Consider the following 13,147-nt stretch of genomic DNA (forward strand, 5'->3'; position numbering starts at 1 on the left):
GTGTGTGTGTGCATGTGTGTGACCCATAGCCCCTCCCCTTCTGTCCACCCCCCATTACCCTCTGCTTTCAGAGGCAAGGCTTTCATGCATAATGCAGAGAGAACAGGGAGGCTCTCATTAATAATTACTGCCGCCTTTGATGGATAGAGAAAATAACGAAGGGGGCTGTTAAAAATGGAGAGAGTGAGAGAGAGATGTTGGAGGCAGGAGGGGAGAACCAGAGTTTTTTTTTTTTTTTTTTTGGGTGGTATTTGTTGTTAGTGTAGTTCTTTGAGGACTGAATGCTTATGGGGATGGATTTGGAGTTGGTATAATCAAAAACTAGGCTGATGTTTTGGCTGAAGTTAATATTTTGATTAGGAAGTAACTCCTCTTCTGGTGTTAGAAGAATCTCAGAAGATGTGATGAATCTTAATTGTCTTTGTGTTGGAAGCAGCTATTGCTACTCAGGGGTGTTTGTCTCTTGATTTTTCTCTGATTTTCCGTATCTTCTGACATCTCTTCTAGATGAAAAGACTTTGCCATCTTTCCTTTTAATGACAAATTGAAGCTCTATCCTTTTTTTGTTAGGTAAAAGATTAATTCATTGTTCGCCTATAAAATAGCTTTAATCAAATTACAGCATTTAAACCAGTCCTTTCATGATAAATGACTGGTTGTCCTCATAATCATTATGCATATTTTGTCCATACATAATATTGCACATGTATATGCAAGTGTAGTTGTGGGTGGGTAGGTGTGTGTGTGTGTGTGTTGGGTGGGCTGGGCTGGCTGGCTGGTCAAAACCTCAGGATCAGCAGCGAAGGTCACGGGGCACAGCAAAGCTACAAGACCCCTGCAAGCCAGCCAATCAGAGTAAAGGCTCTGGTGGACAGCCAGTGGTAGAGAGGCTAATGGTGGCACCTCCATCAAAGGCCACCGTTAGCCTTGTCACTGAACAACAACACTGGGGGAAAGATGGCCGACATCCAGCACTGCAGAGATTGAGAGAGAGGGTGAGGGTTTAGATGGCTGCAGAGGCAGAGGGAGAAAAATGAAAGGGACTGAATGGTAGATGGTACAAAAATAAGAAAATGGCAAGAAGTTAAATGAGAAAATATTTTTATGAAATATTAAAATGTTTTAGCCATGGTAGAGAGAGCTAAAGGGGTTAACAATTGTGGTGTACTAGTTTGGTCCATAATGAAACATCTTAACTATCACATGTACTATCCTGAAATTTGCTACATAAATTATTGTCCCAATTGCAATGAATAGTAATATTTCTGATGATTCCTTAACTTTTTAGATAATTCTCACCTTCGTGCAATCTGTCAAAAAATTACAACCTGTGTCCGTGACATTCGTGAGCATGTTGGCATTTAACAGCAAGCACCGCTGTGCGTAAGTACAGCCTTGTTAAGATTTCATGCGCTTGTTGTGATGGAAAGGTTGTGTGAGGTTAAAAAGGGATGGAGCGAGTAAAGATAGATTGTGTTGTGATAAACTTGACTAAACTATTTAAATGTATCTGCCAGGTACGCCTTGTTATTTTTCTCTCAAAGGCCAAACGTGCCAGTCACCTTAAGGTAATACACACATCTGTTAGCTTTATTCAAGGCTGCGATTGCAGATTTCAAGTGTCATTTTTTTTGCATTGCATTTTCAATGGAGAAAATATTAAAGGAGAGAAAAGCTGTGTACTGAACCGAGACTGATGTTATGCGCACGTTCTGTTCAACAGGATCATCTCCACAACACACTGGTTTTGCCATCATATTTGAACCACACAGTCATTTAATATTGTTCAAGAAAATTTCAGTGAAGCAAATTCTCTAAGACAGTAACATAAGTTACAGAGTTTATTCAATGTTTGTCAGAGAGTAGGTGACATCTGCTTGTCTGCTCTGAGTTGAATGGACATATCAACACGTATGATCATTATATCTTAACAGCCTGTGTCGTGGTTGGGTTGGGACACTGTGATGTAAAAATCAGATTTACCTCATTAATAGAGAACAACATAACTGGTGTGACTTCGACAAAATGTAAAGACGCTTTAATCTGTAACTTGTGATGGTATATTGCAATACACAAACAAAGTACAGTACATGTTTTCATCACTCAACTGCAGCTTAGAGACTCACAGTTTAATTAAAGCTTTTATATTATGAGCTCTGTTTTAGCATCATTCAGCGCATTGTTTATGTTTTACAGCCAGCAACTTTACTGTTTCGATTCAGTCTCACCACTCTCATCAACCCCCATTCCCAGCCTCAGGTGACATCTTATTTCAGCAAGGAACACTCAAAACCCCTCCGAATACAACCTGCAAGGCACCAAATATCAGACTGGGTGTTAGCCGCTATCTGGTGAACATAGTGGAGAATTTATCAGTTAGAGAGCTGGATACTTCCCTCAGGGGTTGGTGGAGAGCAAAACAGAGCTAAAAAGAGAGTCTATGTTGGATTCTTATTTGTCAGATGGACACAAACACATCTCCAAATAAATACTAATAATGTGGCTCTGGGTCTCATGTGTAAATAGGCAACTGTTTGGCAACATGTTCACATCATCAGTTGTAGGTGAACATACAGCATGTCTTTGGTGTTTACAGATTGATTTGCCAAAAAATTAAAAACAAAAATCAATGAGAAAAAGGAAAGAAAGGGACACGATGGCGAGACACAAATGCAGAAACTGTGACACGATAATGACTTTGCATACAAAACATTTAGAATACACCAACACAAGCAGAATCAGCCTTTCCATTAATTTCCCCTCTGATGCGGCGGCTTCAGAAAGTATTCAGATCCCTTCCCCTTTTTGCAGTTTATTGGCTTGTAGATTTCATTTAAAGTGGATGAAATTGCCATTTTTTCATCACTCTTGACTCAGATACGCATAACAACAAAGTGAAAATATGTTTTTAGATTTATATGCAAATTTATTTTAAAAACCCGAAACTGATATATGGTGTGCAGCAGTATTGAGACTCCTAATTCAGTACTTTGTTGAAGCTATTTTGGCACTATAAATACAGACTGAACGCTAACCTCTGATGTTTTATCCAGCTATTTGTGCTAGGCTATATGACAAAAACACCTGTCTGTATATTGCATTACAGTTCAACAGCAGCCCAGCCTTGTGTTCAGGTGAGCAGAGCTGCTGTCAGAGGGCTGTGACAATACTCTAAAAGCTTTAAAGAAAACACATTTGCCACTGGTCCTAGCCCAAAACTTCAGGCCACATAGTGAGAAAGACAAGGTTTTATTTTAGAAAGATATCTGAAGACAATGCTCCCTCAGTAATGAGAGAAAACAAAGGCTGAGTGGGAGCAATCATAAGAAATGAAGACATGAAGAAGGATGCCATAGAGATGTCCATGGATGCCAGAGCTGCTCAGGATTGTAGCATTTGAAAAGCGTAGATGTGATGGCAGCCGTTTGGCCTTCTAATCAAGGTACACTAGGCCTGGGCCTCCTCCAGACACACTGATGTAAAGCTGATGAAAATTTTGACAGTGCCCCATAAATGACAAGGAAGAAGCAGAAAATTCACCCACCTACAAGAGCCCACACACCTACACACCACAGGCCTCCTTAATGAAAGCCTCAATCTGCAGTGATCTCCTGAATTCATTTGGCTTCATGAATTGAAGATGCAGGATGATGACATAATTGTGAAAACCTTTTACATGCAAATGACATTGTGTCTGCTGGGATTGTGGTACTTCTGCTTATTTGTAGGGTGTCTTATTTTCCCTTTGTGTGTGTGTTTATGCAGGTATGAGGCAGCAGAATGACCGTGGTACTCAGTATCGTTCAGCCATTTACACATCCAGTCCCACTCAATGGGAGCTTGCATTGAAGAGCAAAGTGGTCTTCCAGCAGGTATAATACCCCCACACACAACGTAAGGCTTCATTATGATATTTACTCAGGCATGGTGTTGCATATAATCAAACCAGGTGAGTAGTAAGGCTGTAGTGGCAGAATTATCAGACTGAACAAAACATCATTTCAAATAACGTTTTTGGCTATTAGGAAGGGTTAAGCTGTACAGTGGAGTTGATGCAGTTATTTGAATAACAATTGAAGCCAGTCTCTTGAGTGGTGACCTCTTAGAGCTGGATGCCGTTTAGTTAAGCCAAGCCATCTCTGTTGAGTTGATCCCCATCTACTGCCAATCAGTGACACCCTCTTTCTAAAACCGAAAGAGGAGGAAGGGGTCGATAGGTCATCAAAACTCATTTCTAAATCTCTTCCTTTCAGTGGCACACGCGTCCCTCTTTTGTTCTTTCTGTCCATCTGTCTGTCCCTCCATCCATCCAGCCGTTGATCCTTCCATCAGTTTGGTTTGTTCATCTTCGCTTTCTAAATGGTATTCATGGACAAGCTGGCAGGGGGCAGAGGGGAGCAAATTATAATTGTCATGGTTACTTAGGGCTCCTGGGGTCAGCAGTCACAGGCTAAGGGCTGACACGTTGCCATGACAGCAACCTCCCAACCTTGGCCTTGGACTGGGGTCAGAGGTGAGAGAGGAGTGGCAGCTGGGACCAGGAAGGTGGGGGAGTAAGTGCAAGAAAAGAATCAGATCAGGGGCATGACCGACGGGCTATCAACTGACCATGACCCCACACACTCATGTGCACAATCTACATTAATAAGCTGTACGTCGTCACATTGTTTAGACAGAGAAAACCACAACCGGCATCGACCAGTAGGATCAGGAGCATAACAGGCATTCTGCATTTTGTCTTTAGCACATATAAGGTCTGAAAATTAAGGAAGAGATATTAACTGATAGGACACATGTATCTCAAAGTATAATGGGAACTGCAAATATGCTAATCATAGAATAAGTTTTATATGTTGTTCCCTTAGCACTATTACATCTTATTGTGCATGTTGCCTTAAAAGTTGAGTTTCAAAGTTTTTTCTTGACCTTGTAAACAGCATTTGGCTGCAGAGATAACTAAGATATTATGATGTTATTATTTTAAATTAGCAATTAATAGAATAACCCTTTATTGCACTGTCTATATATATATATAATTTCAACTCCAGAACAACAATTTTGTAACTCTGGATCACTGATATTCTCCAATAGGTATGTACAGCAACGAAACAAAAACATGCTAAGGTTCATCTTGTTAATATTGCCGCACTTAAAAGTCAAAAGTAGTAATATCAAGCATTATCTTTTTGTCCCCTCCATACCAGGAAAAGGCTGAGAACCTGAACAGGCACTTGCAACACCCGTACATTTGCAAACATCCAGAGGAGAAAAGACACTCAGACTCTTCCCTCCTCTCTCCCCATCAATGCTGCTGACACTACCGATCTGTCAACCACTTCAGTGGCACCCCAGTTTCATCTAAGGGACCATTGGGACACTTAGCTCCTCAAAGCAGCTGACACAATATGAACCAAAATGGCAGCTTCCTGCCCTGAAATGGTTGCCTTGCCGCATCGATGCTGAGTCTCGAAAACGCTGCATGTGAATGTGTTTTATCCTAAAAGGCCAACGCTCTCCATCGAGGCAAGTGAGTGCATGTTCGGTAGAGTGACGAGGGAGTGGGTGGAGGCGATCTAAGAAGACCAAAAGATAAGACAGGCATCACCAAATCCAGATTCCATCCCACTTCCAGCCCACGACTCACGCATACTCATATGTACGTACAGACACACACAGAGACATACATTTGGCACTTGCACGCACAGCCCAATGAATAATTAACCCATATGAAGAGTCTCTTCTGCAGGGCTTTCAGTTTCTTAACTTCAGAATTGGAGGGTTAAGGAGGGGGAGGAGAGAGAGAGGCAGAAAAGCTTGTTTAAGCACAAGAGCAGAGAGGGGGAGGAGAGGGGAGAGGAGAACGGGGTTCTCTATAATGAAATTTGAAATTTGCAGAACATCAAAGGCTTCTGTAGCCAAGCCACTGTGGCAGCCGAGCAGAGAGGAGGAGTGCAGCTCTTCCTCTCCCTCTGTCTCCCCTGTCTCTCTTTCTCACTTCTCTCTTTTTCTCTATCCCTCCCTTTCTGCTAAAATGTGTCTCCCCAGAGCTTGGAGGGGGAGAGGGGGGTGAGTGCAGGGTGAGTAAGGATGGGAAGACTTGATTAGGAAGAGAGTGCAGGGTGGTGGTGGTGGTGTGGTGGGTTGGTGGGTTAGAGATGGGTTAGGGTTTGGAGAGAAATTGGAGAAACAGGGGTTCTGCGTGTGTGTGTGTGTGTGTGTGTGTGTGTGTGTGTGTGTGTGTGTGTGTGTGTGTGAAAACGAGAGAAACAAGACTGTGCACGCATGTATGAACAATAGGTTTTATCAAGCCAGCTTGTGTGTGTGTGTGCGTGCACATACGTGTGTAGGGCCTTGGAGGGGTGAGTGTGCCCTCTGATAAGGCATCCCAACTTAATGAGCTTGAAAGGGGGATGGTGGGGTGGGGGTTCAGATGATGGATGGAAAAAAAAGGGGGGATCATTTGAGGCTAGAAGTCCTGAGGAGAAGCCCGGGGGTTCTTAAAAGGGGGCACAGCATCAGCAGGTTTTGTAATCGGGCTTCAAGTCACAGAAGCTCACATCTCTCGTTTTGGAAAGTGTTCAAAAGTCAGATTTGCCCTTCCAACTATTGCCAGGCTTTGACATTTTATAGTCTGTCTGTGCTTCCACATGAAAATCTTAAGATGTTTTTGCTGTCTGCTGAAGTGAGCGACAGCAATGAGACATCTTGCTTATGCAGCTGTAAAACAATATCTGCTTAGGTCAAAGAGAATAGTAGAAAGCTCTTAATAGTATATTCTTTTCACATAACTTTTTAATTACCAGAAAATACATGGTAATTCTTCATTGAGGTATTGTTGGATGTACTGCAGCTAAAATATGAAAAGGCAAACGGTTTTCACAAAATTTTAGGAATGATCTGCTTTTTCGGTCTTCAAATGTTGAGCTACTTGTTGTCTGCCCTGGAAAAAAAAAAAATGTCATCGTAGGACCGCACGCTGCCTTGCTCTGAGACTGAAGTGCATGCATCCTCACTCCCTCTCAAAATGTAGGAGTGTTGGTATCCTCGCTCACAAAATGTAGGAGCGCTTGCTGAAGATTAGAGCCCAGCTAAAATGGATGCCTGACCCGCGCTCAGAGACAGAGAGAGAGATGAGCAGGGCAGGGGAAAAAAAAAACCTGTGCATAGACAGACGCACAGAGGGAATACACATCCTTTTGCTCATACACACATACAGATGCAGTGATGTGCATGAATGTTTTACTTCTATGATATTTCACAGTAATAAGAATCATAATGTTTCAGTCTTTTGGCATCTTTTTTTCTCTTTCAGTCAGTTTTTTTTTTCATTGCTTCTGTTTTTATTCAATCAGCCTCTCTGTAATATCCTGTGCTCTTCTCCTTCTTTACTCCACTCCATCGCTCCCTGCATGTCTCTGCACCATGTCCGTTCCGTCTCTTTCTCTCCGTCTTTCTCTTTTGTCCTTTCTTCATCATTCCCGCTCTGTCTCGCTCTCCCTGAGGTCACTGAGGGCAAGCATGCCGTGGACTAGTCGATAAGTATCATGTCAGGCTATTTCATGTGTTTTCAGGCAGAGCCACAGTCTGTCTGTCCAGCATTGTACCAGAGAGCAGCTCAGCTGTCTGCAGTGCTCAAAGTGTATTTACATTTTTAGGATGGTGACAGTGTCTCAGGTGTGCGGTTGCAGTCGATGTTACATTGGTTTTCGATCTGAGCGAAAGAGATCAAGAGTGTTTAGTAATGAATAAATCATTTATATATATTATATTTAGATATTATATTCAGAATTAGAGTGGTGGAAAGTAGGTAAGTACATTCAAGTATCAAGTGCCTTATTGCAGTACAATTTTGAGGTGCTTGTGCTTTACTAATCTTTTTTCATTTTTTTGCTCATAAAATATTCCTCTGCAATTTATAGTGAGTCTTTTATTTTACTACATTTTATAGAAAATGTAGCCACTGGTTACTTAAAAAAAAAAATCTATATTTTACATACAGAATGATAAATTCAAAATATTAATCTTCGGTATTATAGGTCAGACTACCCAAGAGCATATAAAATTAATTCAACTTAAAATTCCGAGTGCAGGAGCTTTGCTTGAAACCATTTTATATATTTATCATTTTTTTAGCGTTTGTGCCTTTATATCATAGTATTATGGTATAGAGAGACAAGAAGTATGAGGGTTGTAGGGGAGGGAGCAGGAAGGTGTGCAACAAAGGTCCTCGAACAAAATTGGACCGAGAAAGTGGCCTATCAGCGGGACCCAACCCCCCACAGTGGAGAATTTTTTACTTCAGTAAAAAAATAGATATAGATATAAATGCTTCTTCCACCTCTGGGAGTTATTATATGTTCACTGTAAATACACAGTGGCAATATTGCCTTAAATTATGGCCATGCCAATTAACCAAATTTGAATTTCAAGTCATGAGGAAAATGAGGAAAATAAGAATAAGACATACAAACATAGAAATGTGGAGAAATGATAAATGGCGGTAGGCCACACACAACAGTAACAGGAGTGGACTATACAGTGATTACATAAATCACTGAATTGAGGTCATATCCCTCATCAAATGTCTTAACCATGAGTCATCGGGCGTCACAAATTTCGGTCCGTGCGCGCCTCTTCCCCACCACTCTGCAGCCCTGGGCCTTCCGAGGGCAAACGACAGAGAGACAAGACAGTGGGGCAAAAGAAGAGAGGAGGAAGTACGTTTTTCTCCTCCTGCTCCTCTTCTCCTTCCTCCTCCACCTTCACCCTCTCTCGGGGTGTCACCTCCTATTTGTGTCCCGGGGCCGTCTCTGGCGATGGTGATGGCAAGAGGGGCTCTCTTGCTTGGCTGAAGAGCAGGGAGGACTTGCACGAAGCGATGGTCTGTGCTCACATGGGCGAGAAAGAGAGAGAGAGACTTAGAAATGGAGGGAGAGGCAGCAAGAGAGAGATGCACCCGTTCAGCCGTGTCTTTGACAGGGGAGTCTTTCCGACAGGCGTGAAGAAAAGAAGGGCTGACTGGGCTGAGTGAGCTCAGCCCTGGACACACAAACATGTTTTTGTCACTTAAGAGGACATTGCATTGACTTATATTAATTCCCCAAAGATTTAACAGAGCGGTAACTACAACCAGTGCCAACCCCAAGCAAAAACGATATTCTAACCCTAAAATTGAAAGGTTCGCTTTATGGAGACCTGTTTTTTTCTCCTAATAGGATTTAAGTCCCCATAAAGTGGATTTGGAAACACAATTTTCATCCCACTATGCGAGTAGTACATATACACGCACACGCATACACACACACACTCTGACCTATTCTTAATATTCTTAATATGTCCCTTTGTTTCAGTCCTCTCCTTCACCTGCACAAGTATATAAATACATACATGCACTGCTTTCCCTTGTCTGTGCAGCCATCACATCATCATCAACAGCATCAAAAATCTATTTTGCTCCTCTTTTCTAGAAAATTCTCTCCCCCATCTTTACCATTTTTACCCTCCACATTCTTCCTTCAATTCCTCTGCTGCTGCTGCAGTGAGAGAGAGAGAGAGAAAGCGAAGCCACATAAGGTTATACACAGTGGCGTGACGCCATGCATTCTGATTTATAGATCTAAAATGGCTGCCGTGTTGTGACTGCTGTAGAGGGCTGGATGGAGAGCGAGGGAGTGGTGCAGGGGTGTATGTTTGCTTGGAATAGCAGACCTTTTCTTGGGAATTATGTTCTCCTCATATGAAGTGTCCTCTGCCCTCGAGGGTTCGCTACAACCGTGGTTTGGTGGTGAGGGCTGATTAATTAGGCCATGATGTACAAAGCTCCATGCTTGTGGTGGCTGGTTTACTAGAGTATTGCTGGATACAGGCTCTGTGCTCTGTGTTGGATTGTAGTTTGGTTTGTGGACATTGGGTCCTTCCTGCAGGGAGTGTGAGCCCTCACGCTGTAGCGGCCGCCGCTGAGGACTTCGAGGTCAGCTGCTGCCTCAGCCTCTCAGTGGGGCGCGGAGCTTTGATTTACTGACTCCACTGCATCACCTCCAACACAACACACACACACACACACACACACACACACACACAGCTAGTACCACACTGCCTCCATGTGGACTAAATTACACACTGCCCTGCTTTCATTCGCTGAAATTATAAATTAGTGGTCATACATTTTTAGATAAACAGTTTCTCTTTTACATGAACAGTTGATCTAGTTATGTACTGACTGCAACTTGTTTCAAAATAATTCATTTCCATGCTTTAGTTATTCAGTTCAGTTTTAGCAAAAAAAAGAAAAAATGTGTAGCATGTTGGATGGACTGTGTCTCTGGCATGTGATTTACTTGGTTTTGTTTCAGGTTTAGGTAATGGCACTTCTGTTTTTATGAGCCTCTAAATAAAATACAAAGATTGAGAAATGTTGCAATAAATGTTAAAATAGACAGGCAGCTGACAAAAAGGAAAAACCTGCATAAACAAATGGAGAAATATAAATTGCTGCAGATGCTTGCATCGATGCAAAATTACAGTAGGTTTTCTAGGGGGCTCCGAGGTGTACTGAAGCTATTCTGGAGGCTCGTGGGTCACCCAGCAAATCATGTTTGAGGCCACTTGGTGAATTTAAGTATTCACACTCCTTTCAGCTCACTATTTATTTGCATTTCTGTTGAGAATGTCTGGTACTTATCAGAGCTTTTCCCACTGAAAATAGCTGCCAACAATAAGGGCAGTCAGAGTGAACCAAAACAATGATATGAAAACTGTAAAGGTTGGATTGAACAGATGGGGGGTAGTTACCTGTGGGCTCGTCTCTATATAAGTATTGATTATCGCAGTTTTAATTATTACATTCTTCCCAAAACGTTTACCTGCTGACAAAGTCGACATTGTCATGCTGAAGGGTTAAAGTCATTCTTATGCCTTTCACCTTATTTCTGCAGAAAATATGACTGTGATTATGAAGGGCCCACAGCTCAACAATAGAAAAGCTGATAATGCTGTGAAAGATTTTTGAGCTTTAATATGATAAGATAACATAACCTTTATTAATCCTCGCAGGGTATTCAGGGAAAAGGAAATAAGACATCTTGGCACTTTATTTCCTGCCTTAAAAACCTACCCATGGAACCTGTCATAATCACCAGGAACTCAAGCTGACCACAACTTCCATAAAGGAGCCTTTTTTTTTTTTTTTTTTTTTTTTTTTTTTGCATCACTTTGAGACGAACGAGGTCCCCTTCTCTTAACTATTAGTATCCATAACAGTACCATGCAGAGAGACAGGGCGTATGCAGAAGCTAATAAGAACAGATTGAGCATGGGTTGAATGCATTCAGCTTGTGCTCCACTGTTTGCTGAACCCTGCCAATTGACGCCCCCACAAAGCAAAGCTCCTCCGTGCTGCACACTGCTCTGAGGTGTAACAGGCTACATGCGAGCTACTTGTTGCCCACCGACAGCCCCGGTGCACCTCGAACTTGTTGTTTTGTCAGCTCTCAGGAGCACTGATCCAGAGAGGACTGAGTACTTGTATTATTAAATAGAGAAAACCACTCAGCGCAGCAGGTACACCTTTGATATATTGGTCAGAGGTGTTTAGTGTGTGAATGTGTGTCTATGTGACTGTGTTTTTTTTATTATTTTTTTATTTTTATTGCGTTTGAAGCCTTCTCTCAAGGTGTTTAGAAAAGTGTAAGCGTGAAAGTGTCTTAAGGAGTTTTCAGAGGGAGCAGGTACTCTTTGATGCTTTGTCCCACAGAGAGAGCCACACAGGCAAACTGCAATACACAAAGACAAAGATCTTCCTTTCTTCTGTCACTCACTCACCTCGCTTTCTAGTTGAGGAGCAGAAACTCTTTACTGTATTAGTGAGAGGTACTGAAGGTTCACATCCAGTACACCACAGAAGAAAACAACCATTTAAGAGGCGTGCTCATTTTGAGGAAGTCGCAGCAATCGCAGAAAGTAGAGTTGAATCTATGTCACGACTTTGGTGAAGGAAACCAAATATGTCAACAATAAGGGCAGTCAGAGTGAACCAAAACGTTACTTTAGTGCTCCACAAAACCAGAACAATGATATGAAAACTGTAAACACTGGTTTGAACATCGTTTTATGCATGCAATATGCCAAATAATAATACCAAATATCAGGCTGCAGATTCTGTTTGAATATGTTAATACCCAATTGAATTAAAATGGAATCAATGAGCTGATTATTGTAGAGGCAGTATGTTTACTGTAAACTGCACACTGCTTTTTGTCTACTTGTCCCCTATCTGAACTGTATAATTGATTGATTGATTTATGTCTCTTTTTGTCCCATAGGAGCTGGATAAAAAAGGCTATGGTCTCATCACCACAGAGATCCTGGAGGGGCAGCGGTTTTACTACGCCGAGGACTATCACCAGCAATACTTGAAAAAGGTGCCTAATGGTTATTGTAGGCTAAAAGGCACTGGGATCCCGTGTCCCATTGGATCCCAAAAAGATGAACTGTGAAGGATGTGCGGTGAGAAAGAGGAGGATTTTGGTAGGCATTACTGTCATCATGTACTGTCCTTAGCCTTGTATTTTTAAAACTATTTGATGCCATGTTAATATATATTTAGTTCAAATGTATTTGTCAGTATTTTAAAATAATTATTTACTGAACTTCAGGGAATTGTTTGTTTAAATCGAACAAAGCCCAGTAAAGCAACTTTCTTTGTGTAGCACCTTTGTGTAGAGATAGAGAATGCATTCATATCTCAGTGATAAAAAAGAAAGGAACTTAAAAAAAAAAGGTGAAAGGAAATGAAGCAGTACACTGTTGGACCACAATAACAGTCACCTTCCACTGGGTGGCGACATTTCTCAAAAACCATTGGTTTGCACCACTCATTTTTTTAATGTGGCATACCTTAGGAAAGAAAGCATGTGAAATCTTAGTCTTCCACAGCTGGTTGATTGGGAATAAAACTACCAACCTTCATGTGCTTTTTATCCAGGAACCTTTTCATATTCATCCTCAGACTTTGCTGTCAGAGTAGCAATTGTTCAGATTTCTTAATGCAGTTTTTTTTTTCTTATCAGTAGCTTAGAAAAAGGCAAACACAATAATAAGTTAAACTTGAATTTCTTTTTTTTTTCTTTTCATTTTAAAGTGAATAACT

At 41.5% G+C, this 13,147-nt stretch overlaps 1 protein-coding gene across 2 annotated transcripts in view; it reads left to right on the top strand.

The window, feature by feature from the left end:
- Positions 1-12,494, top strand: part of msrab (methionine sulfoxide reductase Ab) — a 30,790-nt gene extending 18,296 nt beyond the window's left edge. For both annotated transcript variants that reach the window (XM_026306391.1, XM_026306384.1), the window contains 2 exons: positions 3,766-3,872; positions 12,321-12,494. In XM_026306391.1, coding sequence (XP_026162176.1) covers positions 3,766-3,872; positions 12,321-12,494 — 281 coding nt within the window. The remainder of the gene's footprint in view (positions 1-3,765; positions 3,873-12,320) is intronic.
- Positions 12,495-13,147: the final 653 nt, after the last annotated feature.

The sequence above is a fragment of the Mastacembelus armatus genome, chromosome 22, assembly GCF_900324485.2.
Source record: "Mastacembelus armatus chromosome 22, fMasArm1.2, whole genome shotgun sequence".
Lineage (NCBI taxonomy): Eukaryota > Metazoa > Chordata > Actinopteri > Synbranchiformes > Mastacembelidae > Mastacembelus > Mastacembelus armatus.